This window comes from Leptidea sinapis, chromosome 40 (assembly GCF_905404315.1).
Source record: "Leptidea sinapis chromosome 40, ilLepSina1.1, whole genome shotgun sequence".
NCBI lineage: Eukaryota > Metazoa > Arthropoda > Insecta > Lepidoptera > Pieridae > Leptidea > Leptidea sinapis.
In genome coordinates, this window is record NC_066304.1 from 334,253 (window position 1) to 356,409 (window position 22,157).

At 33.7% G+C, this 22,157-nt stretch overlaps 2 protein-coding genes and 1 long non-coding RNA gene across 5 annotated transcripts; 2 read left to right on the forward strand and 1 right to left on the reverse strand.

Moving 5' to 3' along the window:
• Positions 1–203: 203 nt before the first annotated feature.
• On the forward strand, positions 204–4,666 carry LOC126976315 (m-AAA protease-interacting protein 1, mitochondrial). The gene is made up of 4 exons (XM_050824596.1): positions 204–646; positions 1,653–1,817; positions 4,110–4,228; positions 4,454–4,666. The coding sequence occupies exons 1-4, from the start codon at positions 347–349 to the stop codon at positions 4,584–4,586; spliced, it is 717 nt and encodes a 238-aa protein (XP_050680553.1). The 5' UTR covers positions 204–346; the 3' UTR covers positions 4,587–4,666.
• Positions 4,620–15,366, reverse strand: LOC126976310 (uncharacterized). Of its 2 annotated transcripts, none has more exons than XM_050824591.1 (6): positions 14,946–15,366; positions 14,530–14,858; positions 13,069–13,258; positions 12,304–12,581; positions 10,789–10,872; positions 4,620–9,010 (listed from the first exon to the last, which is right to left on the reverse strand). In XM_050824591.1, exons 1-6 carry the CDS (start codon positions 15,041–15,043, stop codon positions 8,937–8,939), a joined length of 1,053 nt encoding a protein of 350 aa, XP_050680548.1. In that variant the 5' UTR covers positions 15,044–15,366; the 3' UTR covers positions 4,620–8,936. The 2 variants fall into 2 exon arrangements, with proteins under 2 accessions (XP_050680548.1, XP_050680549.1); XM_050824592.1 differs by lacking the exon at positions 4,620–9,010 and adding an exon at positions 9,048–9,855.
• A 157-nt stretch (positions 15,367–15,523) lies between these two features.
• LOC126976318 (uncharacterized) lies at positions 15,524–18,837 on the forward strand. Of its 2 annotated transcripts, none has more exons than XR_007731881.1 (6): positions 15,524–15,668; positions 16,086–16,288; positions 16,549–16,632; positions 17,278–17,346; positions 17,763–17,836; positions 18,613–18,837. It is a non-coding gene; the product is annotated as an uncharacterized LOC126976318 (long non-coding RNA). The 2 variants fall into 2 exon arrangements; XR_007731882.1 differs by lacking the exon at positions 15,524–15,668 and adding an exon at positions 15,996–16,015.
• The last annotated feature ends 3,320 nt before the right edge of the window (positions 18,838–22,157 follow it).

Sequence of the window (22,157 nt, forward strand, 5' to 3'; positions counted from 1 at the left end):
TGTATTCTTGTTTCAGGTTTATAAAACTGTTTTCAATGATGACACTGATCATTACTGTAAAGTGTAAACACTGGTAAAATCTTTAAATACATACTCTAAGCTTGGTGGTCTACTTAGAACGCCACATGGCTGAATTGTCATGTCCCCTTCCACAAAAGCCACAATAGGAAGAATAGAATAATAAAATCAATTGACAAATGACAATGACAGAATGAAAATTATTTGTTTTTATTTTTTACGCCGGATATAGTGTAAACTAAAATTGTGTTGGTACAAATAAAGTGAAATTAATGCTGTTTGTCCATAAATTTTGTACAAGAATCGTAGTTATTAGTAAGATTTTAAGATGAATGTTGTGATTGGACAAATTGTGGCTCGGCAGTCGTATAGGTTATGTTTTAGGACTTCAAATAAATATTTACTTGTTCCCGTAACCTCAAGATGTCCTGATTTAACATCACGAAATTTCTGTGACAAAGTAGAAGCAAGACGACTACCTCAATTAATGGAATTCCCGCCAATTGTGTGGCCGTCCCTTATTAATTTTATAAAGAACTGGATGTTTGCTAACTTCATTATAAGACCGTACTTCGACCGAGAATTTAGACTAGCAGAATTCGTAGAGGCTTCTAAGCATGCTGTTCAGGTGATTTAATCATAATAAAAATAAGAAATAGACGTTATCAAAGTAGAAATTTCTACATAATAATAAATGTATTCGGATATAAACTGAGAAAGTAGAGATGCAACAAATTTTCATTATTCGGCAAAATATTGGATACCAAGTCATAAATATAAAAACACACATATTACATTAAAATGACAACCAATCGAATTTTTCTACATATGTAATATAACATCTAAAAATAGTTTCTCATGGTATAGGCACTGACTGAATTAGACTTTTTACCTGCTACCCTTACAGGATGTCATTTATCAACCATGAGAATGTTGGTGATAATTTTTTAAATCATGTATTGTTAGTGTGAATCTTATATGAACTAAAAACACATTCCTTTAACATTTTATATTAAAAAAATGCCTAAGATTCCACATGAACAAAGCACAAATTTTATGTACTTGGATTTAATATATAAACATTATTTACTTGGAGGATTTGTAGATTTATTGATATTATGTACCAATAAGTTTACATATTATAGATTCCTACTAACACAAAATTAAACTTGACGATCATAAGTGTAATTTCCTAGACTTACATTAAAGTGTTTTTGATTTGAAATATACAAAATATACCTAAAGTATGATTTTAAATCAAGATAAAGAGCAATAACCATATTCCACCCACAAATTTCAGACAGATTCTTATGGTTGACTAGTGGTTGCTTAAATAATAGCTAGTATTGGTTATATAACAATTGACAACATAGAATTAATAATTATTTTACACTTGAATATGTGAGTTGCTTGCTTCACTGAAGATTGTGTGACAATAATATGAATTGATATTTTGTGAAAAATTATCAGTACTGTTGGTGTGACTTGGTATTCTATATTTAGCTAAATCACTATTAATGGCATCTCTATTTTAAGGTTTATCATTTAGTGATACTAAAGAATATTTGTACTCAAAAATATCTAAAAAAGTAAATGAAATTAATTTTAAATCAGTAATTAATGTTGTTTAATAGGTTGTTTCAGAAAGTCTACAGAACAGTGAATTCAAAGCTTTGGATGAATTAGTGGAGAAAGATGCTTTATGTACTCTCAAGTCAGCTATATCTAGACTTTCAGTATCACAAAGACAATTATTAGGCATTAATAAAGAAGATATTTTCTATGCTTTTCCTTATCAGGTATGTTTTTTTAATACATGTTATAATCGAGTGAGATAAATGTATATTGTTTTAAATATACATTTATCTCACCCACTATTTACGATTATAATTGAAACAAGTCAGTGGAGCATTGGATTGAACTGGTGACTAACCACCACATAAAAAAAATCAGAAAAGCAGTTGACCTAAAGGCCATCCATGCAACTTCCTGCTAACTGTTGAAATTCCCAATTGACAATTATGAACTGTCATAATATTTTAGGATGGAACTAATTTTTATTTATTTGGTAGTATTTATCAAAGTTTTGTAAGTTTTAACTTTATGTAAGTAATTAACCACCCACTGAGCTGATTGTCTTTTGGTTTCGGGTTCGTAGCATACATCCAGCTTTCACCTGTGATGATGTTTTTGTTCATACTTTAGTTATTTTCATAGTATTATGTCCTATGGTACATTGTTATGGGGCAGTGCGGCCGATATTAATACTATCTTTGTGCTGCAGAAGAGGGCTATTCGCGCGATTTATAACCTAGGTCCTATAGAATCATTAAGAGAAAATTTTAAAGAAATAAACATTTTGACTGTTGCTTCTCAATAAATTTTTGATAATGTTCTGTATGTCCATAAGCACATTGAGGAATTTTCTAGAAACTGTGACACTCAATGTTAACTTGTTATGCCTACTACTCGGTTGGGTCGAGTTAGTAAGTCTTTTGTTGTGCGATGTATATGCTTCTACAATATGATCCCAGAAAATGTACAAAACAAATGTGTTACGAAATTTAAAAGAATTGTTAAAAAACGTTTGTGTGGGAAAGGTTATTATAGCATAAACGATTTTCTTAATGAAACCACAGACTGGGAATAAAGCGAACACCCTCAGGCTCTTTAATTATAAATGTTTATTGTACGATATCACATTGTAATCCATATTTTATATTAAAAAAAAGCCCTCTGAGTTTCTTGCGCCCATTCTTATCAGGTCTGAGGCAGTCTCTTTTGAATGGGTGGTAGTTTTTGACGTTCAATAAGTGATTTTAAGTCCTATTTTCAATAAAAATATTTGAATTTGATGTCAAATGCAGCATTTGTGTCACCGCCGTTGAACTTAACTAACATTTGGCGACACCAGTCCATGCGAAGGTGTTTCTGGTCGTCAGTTAAAGTATGGGGAATCCATCTGGTACAAAGCTTCCTGAAGCCGCCTAAATGTTCGTGTAATATTTTTTGAACTTCACTCATACCAATGCCTAGGCTTGCCCGTATCTGCTGATAGGTCACTCTCTTATCTTCCTCTATAATGCGTGGCACAGCACTGATGTTACCTTCAGTAGTCGCTGTTAAAGGATGTCCCTCACGCTGATCATCATTGAGATTGCTACGTCCATGCTTAAACTCGTTAAACCAATTGTAAATAGTGGCACGAGATGGGGCTTCACTAAGAAATGCTAATCGCAGCCTATTTTTAAGCCTCATGTTAATGTTCTTTAAGTTTGAATTGATCTAAATAGGAGTTTTGAAAAAATATTTTTCGTTCACGATATCTTTCGAATGAATCAACCTATTTTGACTGGATTAGATGCGATCGACGTGGTTTTTCAAGATTAAGAGCTAATCAGTGTTTGAAATCAATCGGTAAAGCCGTTTCAAAGTTATTCCAAGAAAACCACATTTCAAAAATTTGTTTTTAGTTATAGTATATATTCCTAGTTTTTTTGAGATTACTCAATGGAATCTATCCAAATTATATTCAAAATCTAAGTTTGGCTGAGCCCCTTCGAATGGCCCTAACCACGAAATTGGTGAAACAGTTATTAATAAGTTATAGGAGGTTTACATACATACACACAAACATGCATCCTAGGACCTCTGAATGTAGAGAGAATGAATGTGATGAGAATTCAATTTATGCAAACCTTCCTCGAAAAAAAAGAAAAAACTTCCTTGAAAATTATCAATTTTCTTAGCGGGAAGTTCCAAACACTTCGTGTACATGCATGTTGGATTTTTGAGATAAGATTGTATGATTAATTTGAATATGTGAATCAGATAATAGTACTGTAAGATTAAAAAAAAAAAACAATTTTAGATTCTTTTCAACTTCGAACCTTACCACTAACTTTATAATTAATTTTAAATATAATAATAAAATGATGATCTTTTAAAGATAATTTCATAGTAAAGTTTGACCTTTTTCAAATTTTGGAAGTTCCCTAATGTTAGAGTCAAACCTAATAATTGGATGGTTTTACAGATCTATCATGAACCAATTTGGTGTGTTGAGAAATAAAGTTAGGAGTCTTTTCCAGGTTGGAGTTATTTTTGATGATTCAGAGAAGCGCTGGGTTGAGATAACCATGTGCTATCATGTATTACGAGGCTTAAAGCAGATGAAAGATTCCGGTGATTTACCACCCATCACATTGGGGTATGATTTTAATTATTTTTAAATGTTTATGAGATAATTTTAAACCAAGCATTTAACTTTAATAATTTCTTTTCTAAAATTGTGATTCTAATAATGCAATAAAATATTGATTTAATATACTATTTTTTTTTTGCAATTTGGGACCCATGAATATGAGGGTACTTATGAAAAAAAATCTAATTATATTTATCATCTATCAGTATAAATTATTGGTTAACTTTACAGAGGGCAGCCAGAGTTTCAAGACAAAATATTCATATTGAATTATAGATTTATTCGAGAATACACAAAAGATGTTGAAGACAGCTGGTGGATTAACATTGTAAACCATTTTCAACCACAAAACTTCAGACAGTGAAAAGGCTTAAGAAAATGTGAATAATAAAACATGTAGGTTTGTAAGAGTTCTATTTCATTAAAATTGTAAAAAAATACAAATTTTATTCTTATTTTTACAATTATTTTAGCATCTGTAGGCTTCAATGAGCATATATACATTATTCTTTAATAATTGACCTTATAAAACACAGACTGAATTGTTAGCATCGTCATCAAGCATAACAGATATAAAAACAGGCCAGAAATATTAGTTTAATGTGTGTGACAAGCTACATAATATTACACCACTCTTCTAGCGATTTGTGTTAGTGAGTGTGAATTGCTCAAAATAGAGGTTAGTTCTTAACTCAATTTCTTTCGACGACGACAGCTGTCATAGTCTATCTAGTAAATGATCTAAGATTATAGGTATTAGGAGTCTAATGAGTTTTTTATATCTAGGGAGCTCCCACAAAATTACACTCAGCGGCACAATTAACCGCCCACGTTGATTTTTTACGATTTTGGTTAAAAAAAAATTGTGGCCTTACTTGTGAATGTTATTTTATAACGTAGGTATATTGAAGTAAAATGAAAGATAATATTTTTTTAATTATTACGTTTATTTATAAAAAAGTCTGAAAAACACTTTGACCGTAAATTAACAAATGTGATGAAATGGCTTAAAAATAAAAAATCTGCTGAATAAATGAATTCTAATAGTGCGTATTTCCACCTCTAGCCCTCATGACTTCCATCAAACGGTTTGGCATGCTGTCGATGACATCTTTGATCTGTTGTTGTGGAATGTTCTGCCACTCCTCAATCACGAATTGTTTTAATTCATCTATGGTGGTTGGAGCTGGTATGCGGCTTCGAACACGTCTTTTTAAATTGTCCCATATGTGTTCAATAGGATTTAAATCTGGGCTCCGGGATGGCCATGTTAATTTTCGAATGCCGACGGTATCCAGGTACGCGGTAACAACTCTAGCAACGTGGGGGCGAGCGTTGTCCTGCATTAATAAAAAATCTTCGCCAGTAAATGGAGCAAATGGCATTACATGAGGTTCCAACACTTCTGTTACATACCTCTGAGCATTAATTTCCACCTCTTTCGAAGATAACCAAGTCGGTGCGTGCTTCGTAAGTAATGCCGCCCCATATCATGATAGAGCCACCTTGGTAACCTACTGTTTCCACAACATTACATGGTGCAAACCTTTCATTCTTGCGTCTGTATACACGCTGGCGACCGTCAGGACCGTGCAAGCATATTCTTGTCTCGTCAGTAAACATAACATTCTTCCATTGTTCCATATTCCATTCGGTATGCTCTCGGGAAAAACGAAGTCTTTCTCTCCGGTGGCCTACGAGCAATTGTGGCACTCGAGATGGTCGAAAAGCTCCAAGGGCATTCTCTCCTAGTCTTCTTCTCTCTGTTCTTTCACTCACTTGAACATTGTGAACCTCACGAAGTTGGTTTCGTGCCTCAACAGCTGTAGTGAACCGATTTCTTAGAACATTGGTCACAAGAAATCGGTCGTCACGAGCGGAGGTGCATCTTTTTCGGCCCTGTCCTGGTCTTCGCTCATAAGAGCCAGTTTCCCGAAACCGTTTCACTGCATCCCTTAAGGTGGTACGTGCGACACCAAGCTTCCGCGCCACGTAACGCTGACTAAACCTTTCGTCGATAAGAGCGACGGCTCTCGCCACTGAATTAGCATCAAATGGCATGTTTGTGATGTCCAAACACTAGCTTTAAGTTACGAAACCTAAAAAAACTCAAATTGTTTACTTTTAATGCCACTGAAGCAATGTAAGCAGTATGGCAACGATAACGATAATGAGACGAAGTTCGATATATATCCTATTCACAACTTATGCGTAAAAAAAACAATTAAGTGGGTAGTTTGTAATTTTTTCGTCACTACATTTCTTTCACACTTCACTTATTTATGCCCAATAACTTACAACTGCGATAACATCAAAATTTGCCACTTTAAAAGGGTGGGCGGTTAATTGTGCCGCTGAGTGTATTAATATCAACATGTGAATGTCAATCAATGCAGGTTTCTATAAAAATATAATATGGAATAGATCATGTGCAACTAAAATAAACTAGCAATGAGTTTTTAACAAAGGTCCATCAACTGGTTTGTCTCATGTCTTAGGAAAACATTTTATCACTCCTAAATATTTAGGAATGATGAGATGTTTCTGTTTTTGATATAAATTTAAACTTAGATTATTTAAAGATAGACTATGACAGCTGTGAAAATGTCGAAAAAAATTGAGTTTAAAATTAACCTCTATTTGAGCAATGCACACACACTAACACAAAGTGTTAAACAAATCGCGAGTGTAAGACGTAGCTTGTCATGCACACTAAAGTATTAAACCTGGCCTGTTTTTATTGATTGTCTCTGAAAGCCAGAGACTATGTAGACATATAAATTATCTAAGAATTTAATGCTTACTTTAACAAAAATTTATTTAACATAATGTCATAAATCTTTATAAATAAAACTCAATGAATATTCCCTATGTGTTCCATTATCATTGATCCAATAGTGATCTGAGGATGCCCGTACTATGTCATCGTTATTGGCCATGACCATATGATGACATGATAAGATTCAAACATACAGATTTCTTCAGAAGTATCCTAATTATATCAAATAAGCCGACGCACGGGCGCAGGCAAAGTTTAATAACAATTAAAGGAACTATGTGGTTAATAATTCAATCATGTAATAAAATACACCAATTTCTTATGTGCCGTAATTGGTATGTGTATATGTGTGTGCCATTGCAAGGCAGGTGTGCAAATGTTTCATTTGGTGAAGACAAATAACTGTAAAAGTTTTCAATGTATCAACCTCTGATATGCCAACATGTCCCGCGCGCCCGCAGATGGAACTTGCAGAGCTGTTTTGGCGCCAAACCCGGCGAGGCCACTTGTAACGTGATACCACTTGTGTTTTTAATACTCGAGGTATCATTATGCGGGTTATGTTTCGGGTTGCTAGATAAAGAAGTTTGGCAAGCAAGGAATATTGTAAACGAACGTGATTTATGATAGATTCATGCTGTGAATGACGCCGCTCTTTCTGAGTTGTACGAGAAATTGACTATTTGTTTAAGGCGTCAAAATAAAAATATTGCAATTGAATTATTTTTACTACTAAGACGTTATGAAAGTATCTAATGTTTATGATCTAATCTAAATTTCAAAAAAATTTTTTTTTTCAAAAAGAAATTTCGCAAAATTTTACCTAATAATGATTGAAAAATTCGCCATGCTGATTACTGAATGCATAAAGTGTATTATGTAGTTTATGTTTCTTTTTTCCAATGTTATTTGCAATTTTCAAAGTAATATTTCCGGACTATAAAAAATGTACATCCCTGTTAAGTTAAAATCACACTAGTGAGAGTTGATTGGAGCGCGATGCCCATCGTGTTCACTGACCCCTTGATACTTGTTAACTCATCTTACGGTCACTTTCACCGCACGACGCAACCTGTCATCGAACAATCGTGGTCAATTAGGATGACGCCTGTTGGTTCCTGGCCCAAAAATATATACATGATTTTTTTGACTCTTATTTCTTTTCACTGTTGCATTGAAACACATGACGGAAACAGTTAGTAGTTTTATAACAATTAATCATGTAGAAGAGAAGACACAGCTTCAGCTTATAATTGAGATCGACGTCACGCTCTACACTTTCAATTTCTTATTGAGATCTATCATGGCCACTTACGGCCGTTCCCAATATACTATCTACAGATAGAGATAAATTACTACCTTCTACTGTCAATAATCTGAAGCTGTCCCAATATACTCGATAAGTCATTCTTATCGCATTATATCGGGGACCCGTGAATTGAAATTTACATACAAACTTCTATCGCTGGTAAGCTATACGTCTAAGGTGAGTTACCGTCGATAAGTTTATTGGGACAGAAAAGTCACCGATAGTCACGATTTTTATCTCAAGTAAGCGATAGACTGAATATTGGGAAAGGCCGTTAAGAGAATCGATGTTATAAAACCAATATATTATACATTGCCTTATTCAACTAAATAAATGGCCTATCCATGTAGTAGAGTCTACAATGGAAAGTGCTAAAAAAGTCATTTTATTTAGTTAATATCTAAAATGAACGCAGTTATTAACTACTAGCTGACCCGACAGACGTTGTTCTGTTCATTATAAAAAAAACCTCGTGCGGGTGGAATTTCGTAAAATCCGTTCTTAGCTAACTTCTACTCGGTAAAAAGAATATTACTACAAAATTTCAAGTCTTTAGCTCTAATGGTTCCATAGATATCGTGATGAGTGGCTATAGACGTGGAAATCTCTTATTTATATATTTGTACTCATAGCACTGAACATTGTTTGGGAAACTGTTCAACCAAACACCTCAGTTTGGCCAATAAAACTGCTGTATCACCTGAGAAAAAATTAAGTAATTAAGTATTTAAACAGTGTTTCTCTCGCCCTTACTATTTTTTTATAGTATATTTACTTGACTTACCCAATCTAAAGTAAAAATCAACCATCCGAACCAACATCCGGAACATAAAAGGTGAAGAGATGCGTCACTGGCGATGACGGTAATATAAGTCGCATCAGTGCGGGAATAATGTAGCCGCCAGCTGATTCCACAATGTGGCTGTGCGAGGCATGCAGAGAGAGCACATGTTTATCTCTACAACGCCAAAGAATCATGCGGATTGGGATAACTTGCTTGTTGGTTGCAGTCAAAGGACTTTTTAAATAGTTGTGGGCCATTACTTTAAGTGAAATACGCCAGAGTACTCTAAAATTTTTAGAGGCTTAATTCGGCCTCTTTTTAAAATTGACCACGGAACTGAACGTCGTTAGATGCATGCTAGCCAAAGATACTGGCACAGGATGTGGCAATTAAAGGAGTGTTCTCAAATCGAGGTATACATATAGTGGATCCTTGTAACAGTAAACTCTCAGCCTACGACTTATTAGGGTTGAACTGGACTTAATTTAACAGACCCCATTTTTTGCATAGCATAATTTCGATTTCAGACAAAAGTTCCGTCCGGTTCATGTCAGAGAAATGTTGGAGAAATTTTGTCATAAGCATAGCAATGAATTCTGCCGTTTTGCAATATAACATTGATATACAGAAAAATGTGTGGGGGAGAGCAAGTTAAAAGTTGGATTGTGCCACCTCGATAACAACCTGGATCATATAAGTCCAAATAACTCTAACCTCTAATCTCCTTCTAACCTATCCCTTTTTCCGCATCCTCACTGTACCTGTACAGTGATGGAATGGGCTGGTTAACAAAAGTTTCCTTGGACAACTATAGCAAGTGACCAGATACCACGCATTTTGCCATTTTGTTTTACTTCGACTCGGCAATAAATCTTTTAACAGACCTGGACACATTATTATATTGATTTTAAGTTCTCTGATTTATTCACATTTCGTAACCGCCTCATTGACCTTAAAGCCTAATAGCACTGCTGTTTGGCGCGAGCCCATTTTGCGGGAGTGGTCAAACCAAGGTAGGCACAACAGAAAACGGAATAAAGAGTTCCATAGCCTGCAGCACCAGAATCAGCAGGGACATCTGGCAAAAAGGCAATCTACCCCACACGGGTAGGCTGCAAAAAAGTATCGCATCCCAATTTGCTAACCTGACGCGGGGGCAACCCAAAAAAAAAGGGGATTACCCAATGAGTGTCAATGGAAACCAGGTAGCTCCAAAGGTGAAGTCAATAGCAGGTTAAATTATTTATATTGTGAAGCTATGAATATTGATTATTGCTTTTCTTTATCAAGTGAAGAGCTTGTTAACCAAGCACATCTCCATTTTCACTCAAATCCAAATTATGAAGGTAATGTATAAATGAAGGATAAGCAACTGTACAAAATTTTCCACTATTGTACCAGTGAAGGGTTTAACCACCTTTGTACAAGATGCCCACTGGATGATGCCTAGTTCTGCTGCCAAGAAGGAGTGCAGAAGCACTATTTATGTGGTTTGGTTTGAAGAGTGTCATTGTTATAGAGAATTTTCTGGGCAACTGAGATTTACCATTTTATGTTTGAAAATAACTAGCGCGATCATGATGCCATCCATAATTTAGGGTTTAGCAGAATTCACCTTTTGTTGTGAGCTGGTGTATCACTTACTTTCAGGTGAGTTTTATGTATACAATCGACATAATAAGAAAAATAAATACCTTTAACAGGGTCATACAGTGATCTTTTAGCAACACCACATTGTACTTTTATTGGTCTTTGCTTTTTTCTGCAGTTTTCAAGATCTGAAAAACAATTTTCCCTTTAAACTTTTCATTTAAATGGATTCATCCACCAAATTTCTGCACCATACCACAAGCAGACTCAAATTCATTTACACATCCTAATAGTATTGACCCACAGTATGTTAAAAGAGGAGCTAATTTTCATGTACAATCAAAATAAAGAGCTACTTTCTGTGATAAATATAAAGAGTGAACAAGTTGTCTAGCTAGCAATGTAAGCATAAAACTAACGTACGCTCGTTTGTCCTCCTATTCCATAAAAAAAAGCAGCAATTCCTGAGGTTTTTTCAAGAGATCAGGCAAACCAGTGGGAGGCTCCTTTGCACAGGAAGCCGGCTAGATTATGGGTACTACAACGGCGCCTATTTCTGTCGTGAAACAGTAATGTGTAAACTGTACTGTGTTTCGGTCTAAAGGGCGCCGTAGCTAGTGAAATCCCTGGGCAAATGAGACTTAACATCTTATATCTCAAGGTGACGAGCGCAATTGTAGTGCCACTCAGAATTTTTGTTTTTTTTTTTTCAAGAATCCTGAGTGGCACTGCATTGTAATGGGTAGGGCGTATCAATTACCATCAGCTGAACGGCCTGCTCGTCTCATCCCTTATTTTCTTTAAAAAAAAAACTGTTACATACATGCAATGCACCCCACATAAATTGGTCCAGTATCTCTGTAGAAGGATACAATATACCTGAGAATGAGACTAATTTGGTGCATAAATGCACAAATATTGATAATGGCAGGACATATAGTGAGAATGGATGACAGAAAAATGATAGCCATAGATATAGCGATAGTGATAGATTCACTCTCACCCCACCAGGAGGGGATGGCTGAAAACCATGATCCCCATGTCAGGTGAAGCTAAGTGTTCTCTTTTGCCTACTAGTACTGTACTGTATAGGAATATTATAGTTACTTACACAACAGTTGCATACAAGTCTTTATTTACACCCATAATATGAATCCTCTTTAAAAGATTCTGAAACAGTTAGCTTACTGCTAACATTAAAAAAGCCAGTCCTAGTAACCATATTATATCATCCAAAGGACTGTTATTATGAAAACGAATGATATAATTTTTTACTGAATTTCATTACAACACTTGTTTGCATGATGTAATGGTTATTAGGACATTGGATTTTTTAATGGTGGCAATAAGTTAACTGTTTAAGAATCTTGAATAGAGGATTTAAAGCATGGGTGTAGATAAAGTTTATTTATGATATAACTTGCTGTAACATAAGCAACTTAATTGCTTTTTTTATCTTTATGACAGTGTTTGACTTCAGTCAAGAGCAGTAAAGAATAGTGAATTATTAGTGTAACTGTTTTATTGATAGCTGGAATGTGTAATCAATTATTTGTGAAACTATACTGGTGTTGTCAAAAATCTGTAGCCCTGAGACAAAACAATTCCATATTAAATACCTTCATGCACTTTATCCAAGAGAGCGCTGACATCAACATTATCAAATATTCTTGAGCACAAAGCATTTACATATTGGCTAGAGCTTGGTATAATCTTCTCTAGGTCACCCGTTTTTAATTCATAGGTTTCATCCATATCTATAGTGTGTGAGCATTCTATTTGTAGAACTTCATAAGAAGATTTTGATGATTGTGTTGAGTATGCTATTAGAAGATTGCTGTGTATAATACAATCTTCTATATTTAATATTGAATTATATAGCTCTTTATTTTCTTCCCTGAAAATAAGTTATAACAAGATAAGCCACTTTAAATACATCTGAATAAAGTTGTAAGACTGAACTTGCTTTTACCAGGTTTTTACGTAGTTCATAAAGTATATGTGTTTTTCATCAGCACAACCTTTATTCTGTGATGAGGGTAGGGCTTTCAGATTATATAAATCAAATCAAAAATCATTTATTTATATAGGTCTTAAAATAACACATATAATTATCAAAGTTATAATACATATTTATACCTTCTAACACTGTCTGTTATTCTAGAGTTTGAAGTTTGAGTTTCATCCCACTTCTGCTCATCTATTATGATTGGATGAAACTCATTGTCAACCATACTTTAAATCAATATTTACAGCTGCAGCATTTTAATAACTTACTAAGTTAAAAACAATCAAAAGTCAATGCATTTATCTAATTTAGTGTTAGTCTCTTGTGACAAAACTTTAATTGTTTTTAATCATAATTAAAATTATGTACACTGTACCTATTTAAAATATTCCTACACATATCCATAATGAGTACACATAGCTCAGGTTTACATTTGGACACTTCTTGCAACAACCAGTTTTCAGTTATACAGTGAATTGGCAATATAGAATCTGTTGGACAGTCAATGCCCAGAATACATTTTGTATTACATATCTCACATCCATGTCCTGCATAGAATATAAAACCTAAAAATTAAGACAAGAATCAACACAACAGACCTTCATTCTCAAACATGACCAATATTTTAATATGTATGTTTTATGCATCGATTTATATCTATAGATAGATGGTGACAGCTGTGAAAACATTGAAAAAAATTGAGGTTGACAGTAATCTCTATTTTTGCAACACACACACATGCTGTAACAAACAAATTGCAAATCTAAGATGTAGCTTGCCATGCACACTAAATTCTAAAACCTGGCCTGTTTATCAGTTTTCTAGCAGCCAGAGACTCTTATCTAGACATATAAATTATCTGAGGTTTTATGTTTCTTATTGGTGTCTTTGAAGTGAGAAATATGGTCTCCAGGCTGGGGGAAACAAGTCTAGAGTCAAGGCCACAGATGGGATACAATAAGTAGTGCAACCAGTCCAATATTGTATTAATAATTATTGTATGAAATACTCATTAGCTCCTCATTACATTATATGTTTAATGGCTACCAATTCCAATCACATGGTATGCCTCAGAAAGCTATTGAAAGAAGCTATCTATTTATTTATTGTTCAATTAGCACAGCAGTGCCACTTACACTAATTAGACAAAACAGTAAAAGGAAAAATTACAAACAAAGAAGGGAATATTAAAGAATAATTGAATTAACTATACAATTTCAATGCTCCCCGCATACCTTAGTATTTCAGAAACTAGGGAAGTTAACCCATCATTGAATGGATCACATTGAGCATTCTTGTCCAAGAGTCGAAAGATGCCAATGAACATGGTACCTATACCATGCCATGGCTCAGGTAATGATGCAATGAAGAGGGACCATGAAAAGTTTCTTTTTTTCTTGGGTGAAGATTATTTAAGGACACATATATGACACAATTGCTCATGAAGATCTGGAGCAACAACATCTCCTTGTAAAATTCGACACATAATTTTTAGCTGGTCGCAAGTCTGCCTGACCTCCAGGGAATTGAAACATAAACAACCTAAAAGAAATTTGGTTGGATAATATCCATAGCAACATTTGTACAACTAGGAAGGCCTTCTGCACTTTATCTTATAAGGATCCCAGACACATGTGCTTGTTTCCAGTTTGCTTCGGACTAGGGCATAATATAGTAATCATATTACAAATGGATTATGGAAGTCAAGTCAAGCTATAAGATCATGGAAAATAAATAAATATAATTAATGTTGTGATTCCTCTGGTGGTTCATAATTCACGCCTGGTTCATGTATCCCAAAAAACATGTTAATAATGTTTGGTATCTTTATACTCACAATAAGAATCTTCAGGAATTTGTTGCAATACTTTACTTATTTGCTTCTTAAGATCTTCAGCTGAAACATTATTTATATAAACAGTTATAAAACCAAGAGAAGTTAGTTTAGACTGTAAAGTTTCACAGTCAACAGTAGGTGTTGCTAGCTTTGACAAGTGTTCATATTTATCATTAGCAATTAACAAAGCCACTTTTGATTGAGGTTTGTAGAATGTGCTTATTGTAGCAACTTTGAGAAACTGTTTATATTGCACTATGGAGTATCCTCTTCTGTCTAGATATTTTAACAAAACCTCGCCGGGTTTTTTGGTTACATTGAAAACCAATCTGAAAAAATAATGTTTTGTAAATTAGGAAGTGATACCTTGGTTACCAAAGAAGCTACAGTAACAGTATAATCATTATATTACTCACTCAACATCTGCCAATTTTGCTATTAGTTCACATTGCGATTTAGGAAGACTTGAAGCATACTCAAACTCTTGATATGACATGTTTTGTAAAAGGGACATGTTTCTGAACAGTTCTTTATTTTCTTATAAATATTGCAATATTTTTTTTGATTCACAATATTTTGTTTACATTTTCAATAATTATTTTACCAACAATGATTTTTAAATTCTTCTTTTAATATTCTATTTTGGTTTCAGATAAATGGACCTACTTATGCAAACAGGAACCAATCCACATGCCAAAATCGCGATAAGTATAGGTACATAAAACTTTCAAAATGGACCTTATCTACCTTGTAAACAGGGGTGGGACAGTCGCCTTATAGAGACGTTTTCAGAAAACTGTAGTGCCATCTGATAATTGGCCCCAAAATTAAAACTTTGTCAGCTGTCACTCGCTTTGAAACCTGCCCACTGGTCATAAAATGGCGACTACTTCTAGCGTTTGCACTTTGCGCATGTATGTAGCTCTCGTGTTCTGTTTTGCATATTTTTGGTATTGAAATCGAAGTGTAAGTGCGTCGAGTCGAGCCTTGTTTTCCTCCGCCTTGCTGTTGCGAATTCACTCCAAAAATCTCCTTATTCTGCGTATTTCTACTTTTTGTGATAAAGACACTTTTGTTTGTGGAATTTATGAACTTTGGTGTAATGCCGAGACGTTGTGCTTTCGGTTGTGCGCTCCGTGGTAGGTAAATTATTCTCTTAAATCTTAATAGTGTAGTTTATTGACTAATCTTGTGATAAATAAAGTATCATATAAGGTTTGTTCTACTCTCAGGTTCTACTACCGGTCCGTAGATTGAATTTGCAATCATGGTTAAAACTATTATAAACATACCGGTTTTCTGTATCATGTCCCAAAGATTAAATTCCAATCCCTCAAATCACCTTATGTCAGACTTCAGACTCCCCCTGACTTATATGGTTTAATAATAATTGACAGCTGTGCTGGCTTCTGACACCATTTTTATCAAAAGAAAAGTCAATATATGAGTCCAAAATGTAATACTAGCCCAATGGTCATAACACTAGGTTATCACAATTTGTCTGGTGGCTTTAATAATCACTCAATTTATTTAATAATGTTATTTATTATTTTCAGAGATTCCAATGCATAGTTTCCCAGATGCTGTCAAATTCCTGAGCAGTTTAAAACTTGGGTCAGTCTTGTTGGTGGAAACCCTTAAACATCTGATCTTGAATGTTATAAGAAGAAGAGAATTTGTGATATACACTTTTCTGACAGACACAGAAATCATAATCAATGGCTAAGCACATTGGCAGTTCCGATGCTTCATCTGCTTGGTAAGTCCCCTAATTTAACACATATTGAGTTAATATTCGATTCTGTTCCTTACTCTGTCAGATTTAGTCACACCACTAAAAATCTTTGTTGAGTTGATGGTTTTTCAAGGTATATTGTATCATTCTGGAAACACCTGATTTTCTTACACAGTTGTGATTACAAAATTCAATTGTTGCATTTCTAGCTGAAACTGGTTCAATATCTATGATAATTATTAAATAATAAAACATAATCTTTACATATTCACATTAATTTTCAGGACAACTACAGAGTCAAGTAATCTTAGGACAAGCTTCATCCACACAACATTTACTGCCTACAATAATACAGCAAGACTGTTCAGGTAAATAATTTTTAAAATTTATTTACAATGTCATAAAGGTTACTATGACATAAGTGACATTCTTAATGATACCACAGAAATGGCATGGAGCGGCCACCCTCAGGGTATTAAATAATAAATTTTATTGTATGATTTAACATTGTCACCACATTTTTATGTAAAAAAAAAGAAGCCCGCTGAGTATCTTATGCCCTTACTTCTCAGCTCTGAGGTATACTTTTTCCAATAGGTAGTATTGACTTTCTGTAAGTGATATTATATCCTATTTCAAATAAAATATTCAGAAAGAATATAAAGTCAAACTCAAGGGCAAAACAAAGGGCATTGACAATTTGATTTTGCTCTGCTTTTAATCCCATGTCTTTTATGTATCTTCTTAAAATTATTGATATTTATGGACATACACATACAAAATTTTGATGTATTTCTTGGTTGTAATTTTAAAATCTGGGGCCCATAAAATGTTATTGATTGAAAATCCCACATTTGATCTTGATCTTTATGTCATGTTTTCATATAATATAGTCTTCATAATTTCATTTCAGTTACATAAGATTTTACAAATCACAATAAAAGTTCTCTGGTTCTCTGTGGCATACAAATAATAAATAATCATTAATCTATTATTATATTTATTATTTACAGAGCCATATGTGAGCAACTTTATTTTAGAAAAAGCATCAACTTCAACAACATTCCAACCTGTGGCTGCAGGTAAAATTCACATATTTTTTTCAATTTGTTGGCTATTATCAAAAATAATAAATATATAAATTAATGATTACATTTTGTTTTGAACACATACCAAAATATTATATAATATAATATATTTCTATCTATTATACACAACTAAACCATAAATAAAAACAAAATTTTAAAATTTTGTGAGTAGTGTCGGTATGTCTTTTTTCTATAATGGTTTTGTTTGATAGTTTATTTCAACTTGTGATTTAATTTGAGCTCTAGACTCTTAAGTGCTACTTCATTATGATTTGATTTTTGGTTTTATTTTTATTTTTCTCCATTATCGGCTGATTGAAATTGACAATTGAAATGATTTGAAAAGTATAGTTAAAATTCACTCTGACAAAGTGGGCAACAAACTACATAAGTATTATTTCCAATTTCAGATGCATCTCAAGGTGCTTGATGCTGGAACATAATTATAGTTTTATTAGCAAGCCTAAAAGAACAGCTGGAAAAGGTATTAATATTATTATACTAATATTACAAATGGGAAAGATTCTGATTTCTTTTGAAAATATTGTTTTTATACTTTTTTATCCAAAAAGTGTTGAATAAATTTGTATGAAATTTGACATAGTTTATGATCTTTTGTCTAGGTGGGCAAAGTAGTTCCCTCATAGTCCCGGAGCTGGGGACAAAAATCAGCAAGATTCTTGTAATGGCCCATCGTTTATTTTGTAGTATGTGAGTCAGCAAAGTTAGGGAGTAGCACACCTGACAATGGCGGGCTTTGATGTATACAACACTCATAAGAAATTAAACATAATAAGAAATTCGAAAGGTCTTTATTTAACAAACATTAACCATAAATGTGACAGTAATTTTATAACAGCAGATTAATGCATGACATGACATAAGACTATTGAGCCAAATGTCTTTTTTGATGAAGGCTGCATTGGTACCTGATAGGATTGAGAACAGCTAATGTCCGTGTAGGAATGAAATTTTGAATATATTTTTATTCATAACTATCTGACCCGACAGACGTCGTGCTGTACATATTAAATTCTTCTTCTTATCAAAACCTTTACTGGACTTCCACAAAAAATTCAAGACCGAAATTAGCCAAATCGATCCAGCCATTCTCAAGTTTTAGCAAGACTAACGAACAGCAATTCATTTTTATATATATAGACTTTAAGACTGAATCCCTTTTCATATTGTCCATTTATTTAATACCATATAATACATATATTATACTGTACAATTTGTAAATTAAACATTCTTTCACAGATCTAATGGCTCCACAGCGCACAAAGATCAAGCATCTTCAAGCAGAAGTATCGCGCTTGCGAAAAAAAGGACAATCTTTCAAAGCAAGGTTAAAAGGTGGTGCAGATCGATCAATCGAATTTTGTCAGGAAAATTAACATATGTGGGTGAAGACGAAACAAAAACAGGTGCCCAACAATATTATGATAAACATAAACATTATAAAAATATAAAATAATATGCAAACATTGCTTTTTATTTCTCCCACCCAATTACTTCAATTACTCATACCAACATTACTAAATCCTAGCCTTTATGTTCTATGTTGTGGCAAAATTAAATAACTAACTCTACGCGCAATTTCAACATGGTAAAAAATTGCAATACCTACATTAAAAAGTAGAGTTGGTTATTTAATTACGTCACATTAAAAATTAATTTCATAATTTCGAGCTAATATATAGTTATTTTCGGGGCCAATATTCAGATGGCGCTAGTTTTCAAATAGACAGCTCATGCGTAGAGAGGGCTCTCTTTTCCCTATATATTATTATACTCTTTGCTTGTAAAGATCAAAATGATCTGACAATTTTGACAGATTAAAACATTTTTATGACATGGTTGCCAACCCACATAACAGGAGTCGTACAATAAACTATAAAGATCCATGCCCCATGGTAGACCGACAATCTAAAAAATCTTCGAAATTGTTTTTTTCACAAAGACCATACCACATGGTCCTTGTAAAATATATATATTTTATTAATCATGTTGAACCATGCGGGTTGGTTCCTGTTTGCATATTAATAATGGAAAAAAAATTTATAAGACTCATAATACTTGGTTCCTTGTTGATATAATTTAATATACAGGGTCAAAGGGAACCCTTTGAATGTGTGTTGTATAATAAACTTCTTAACAAAATTATATTTTTATCCACGTCAGTGGTACCTACATTCCTAATTGTAATTCACAATTTTTTCTTAATTTGTTTCATGATTTCTTGATGATCCTCCTATGTCTCCGGCGACTGCCTCATCGTTTTATGTTTAGATGATTGTTAGTATAATTCCATCTGATATGTCGATAATGCAAGCTTGAGATGTGGCAAAGCTCCATTATTTATTATAGCGATATACTATCATTCAGGCTATGAAAACTTGTAAAAACTAAATAAATGCATGTAAATGAAGATTTCTTGTCATCATAAAAGCTAGAAAAGAACATGATCAATAAAAAGAAAACGATAGATGGAGAGAACATTTAATTGGGTCAATATTAAAGAAATAATGGAACTGTTTTGGCCAACAGGACGGGCTTTCCCTGGCGCTAACTCTAAGGGTTTAAAAAGCATGCTACACCAGATTCCGTATGTCTGACACGATTTCTATGTAAACCTTACTGAAAATTCTGAAATAGAATTAAGTAGAATCGAATTTTGGCTAAGTATTTTTGCTAATTAATCAAACATTTTTGTAATTTTTAATATTTTCATATTATTTTAAGATTTATTTTTAGTAAAATATTTTAAGGTATTATACGATTTTCACAATAATTTTATGGCTTGGCAATAAAATAACAAAGAACCAACCCACACATAGATAGTTTTGATAAAAGGAACCAATAATTTTCTTTTATTACTATTGAAAATGTTCATGATTTTTATCAATATTGTATTTGTATGCATAGAAAAAAGTATTTTTTACAATATTATAACTAAAATTTATTTAAAATCGCAAACATTTTTTCTCTACACAACTTGAAGACAAAAACGGCTTTTTCTCAAAACTGTCATTGTGTGGGTTGATTCCGTTTTGCATAAGTAGGTCCAAATGGTCTTGACCCTTGTTGTTGTCAAAGAGAAAACCTTTCCGGATCGGCGCGCTCCGGATCTCGCTGTACACTGTAGATCGGCAAGCTTCCGGCATTTTCGCGGCATTTTCCCCGTGTGTATTATTTTACGTGTAGTTATAAAATGCTTAAAACTAGGGTGATTTGAGTGACTGTCACTGAAAGCTATTGAAACAAGCTATAAGACCATGTATAAATTATTCATATTGTCTTTCTTTTTTATTTCACACAGACTTTTCATTCGAAAAAAAGTGTAAAAATAGGTATATTTTAAAATAAATATTGTTATTATTGTTAATTACTTGTTTTATTTATTTCCTTTTATGTTTTTGTAGTGAATAGTATATGTTAACTATAAAATAAAGCTTAAATCTCCACAAAGAACGATCTTCGTGTAAAGTCTTGATAACGACCGCTCGCTGCGCCGGCCGGGAACAAGTGGACACATAAGTGCTTTGTCCGTAAAGCTATGACGTCAAATATTGGTGGCCTTGAATCGTAACGGATCGAAATGTGTTTGGGAATTCTCTCGTTCATAACTGCGTAGGCAAATAAACCATCTTGTACACCTAATAAGGGTGAAAACTGGATGAGGTAAAAGAGTGCCCCGTGGCACAGCCGCTCTCATTGTTTTTTGAATTACCAGTGCCCGCGGGCACGTCCGATGCGGAAAGGTTAAGCCACAGAACACTTTTATTCTAAATTTAAACTGTTAAACACTACGTTCTCTTAGGTAGATTAATATACTCTTTGGTATTTGGTTTGTTACTTGTTACCAACTTACCAGTGTCCAGTGCTCTACCAAAGAGAAAGTGCTCTCTCTACAGCTTGATCTAATTATAAAAAATAATACTCTTTTTTTTAAATAACTGTCGACTCGGTGTCATAGATGAGAGTAATAATATACTGACTTAGATAGGCAACTCGGCACTTAAAATTTTCTAACCCGGCGCCATCTGGACGCCGGATTGTGCAAATTTTGTAGAATCAATTATCTGCTGCAGCTTTCCTGTACCGTGTTGCGGATGTCCATGGGCAGTTGTCTCACTACTTCCCATCACGTGAGCTTCTTGCCTTCTATTTTAAATAAAAAGACGTTAGCAGGGAAGCTTTCCTACTTACTGATTGAATACACGCTCTAAGTATTTTGTTTCGGGTTTTTCCTTTCCACACCGGACGGTGCCCGCAGGCACTTGAAATTACAAACACACCGAGTTCGGCAGTGCCCCAAGGCACTCTTTTACCTCACCCACTTTTCACCCTTATTACGTGTATAATATGGTTTATTTTGCTACGCAATTATGAACGAGTGAAGTCCGATACACATTTCGATCCGTTACTGTTCAAGGCCACCAATATTCGACGTCATATCTTTACGGACATAGCATTTTTGTGTTCACTTTTTCCCCGGGCGGTGCAGCGAGCGGTCGTTATCAAGACTGCACGAAGATTGTTCTTTGTGGAGATTTTGGTTTTATTTTATAATGAACATATAATGTTCCATTACAAAAACATAAAAGGAAATAAATAAAACAAGTAATAATTACTTGTTAATTATTATCATTGAAAATCAAAATTTATTTTAAAATATACCTATTTTTACACTTATTGTCGAATGAAAAGTCTGTGTGAAATAATATAAAAACACAATATGAATAATTTATGTCTTATAGCTTGTTTCAATAGCTTTCAGTGACAGTCACTCAAATCACCCT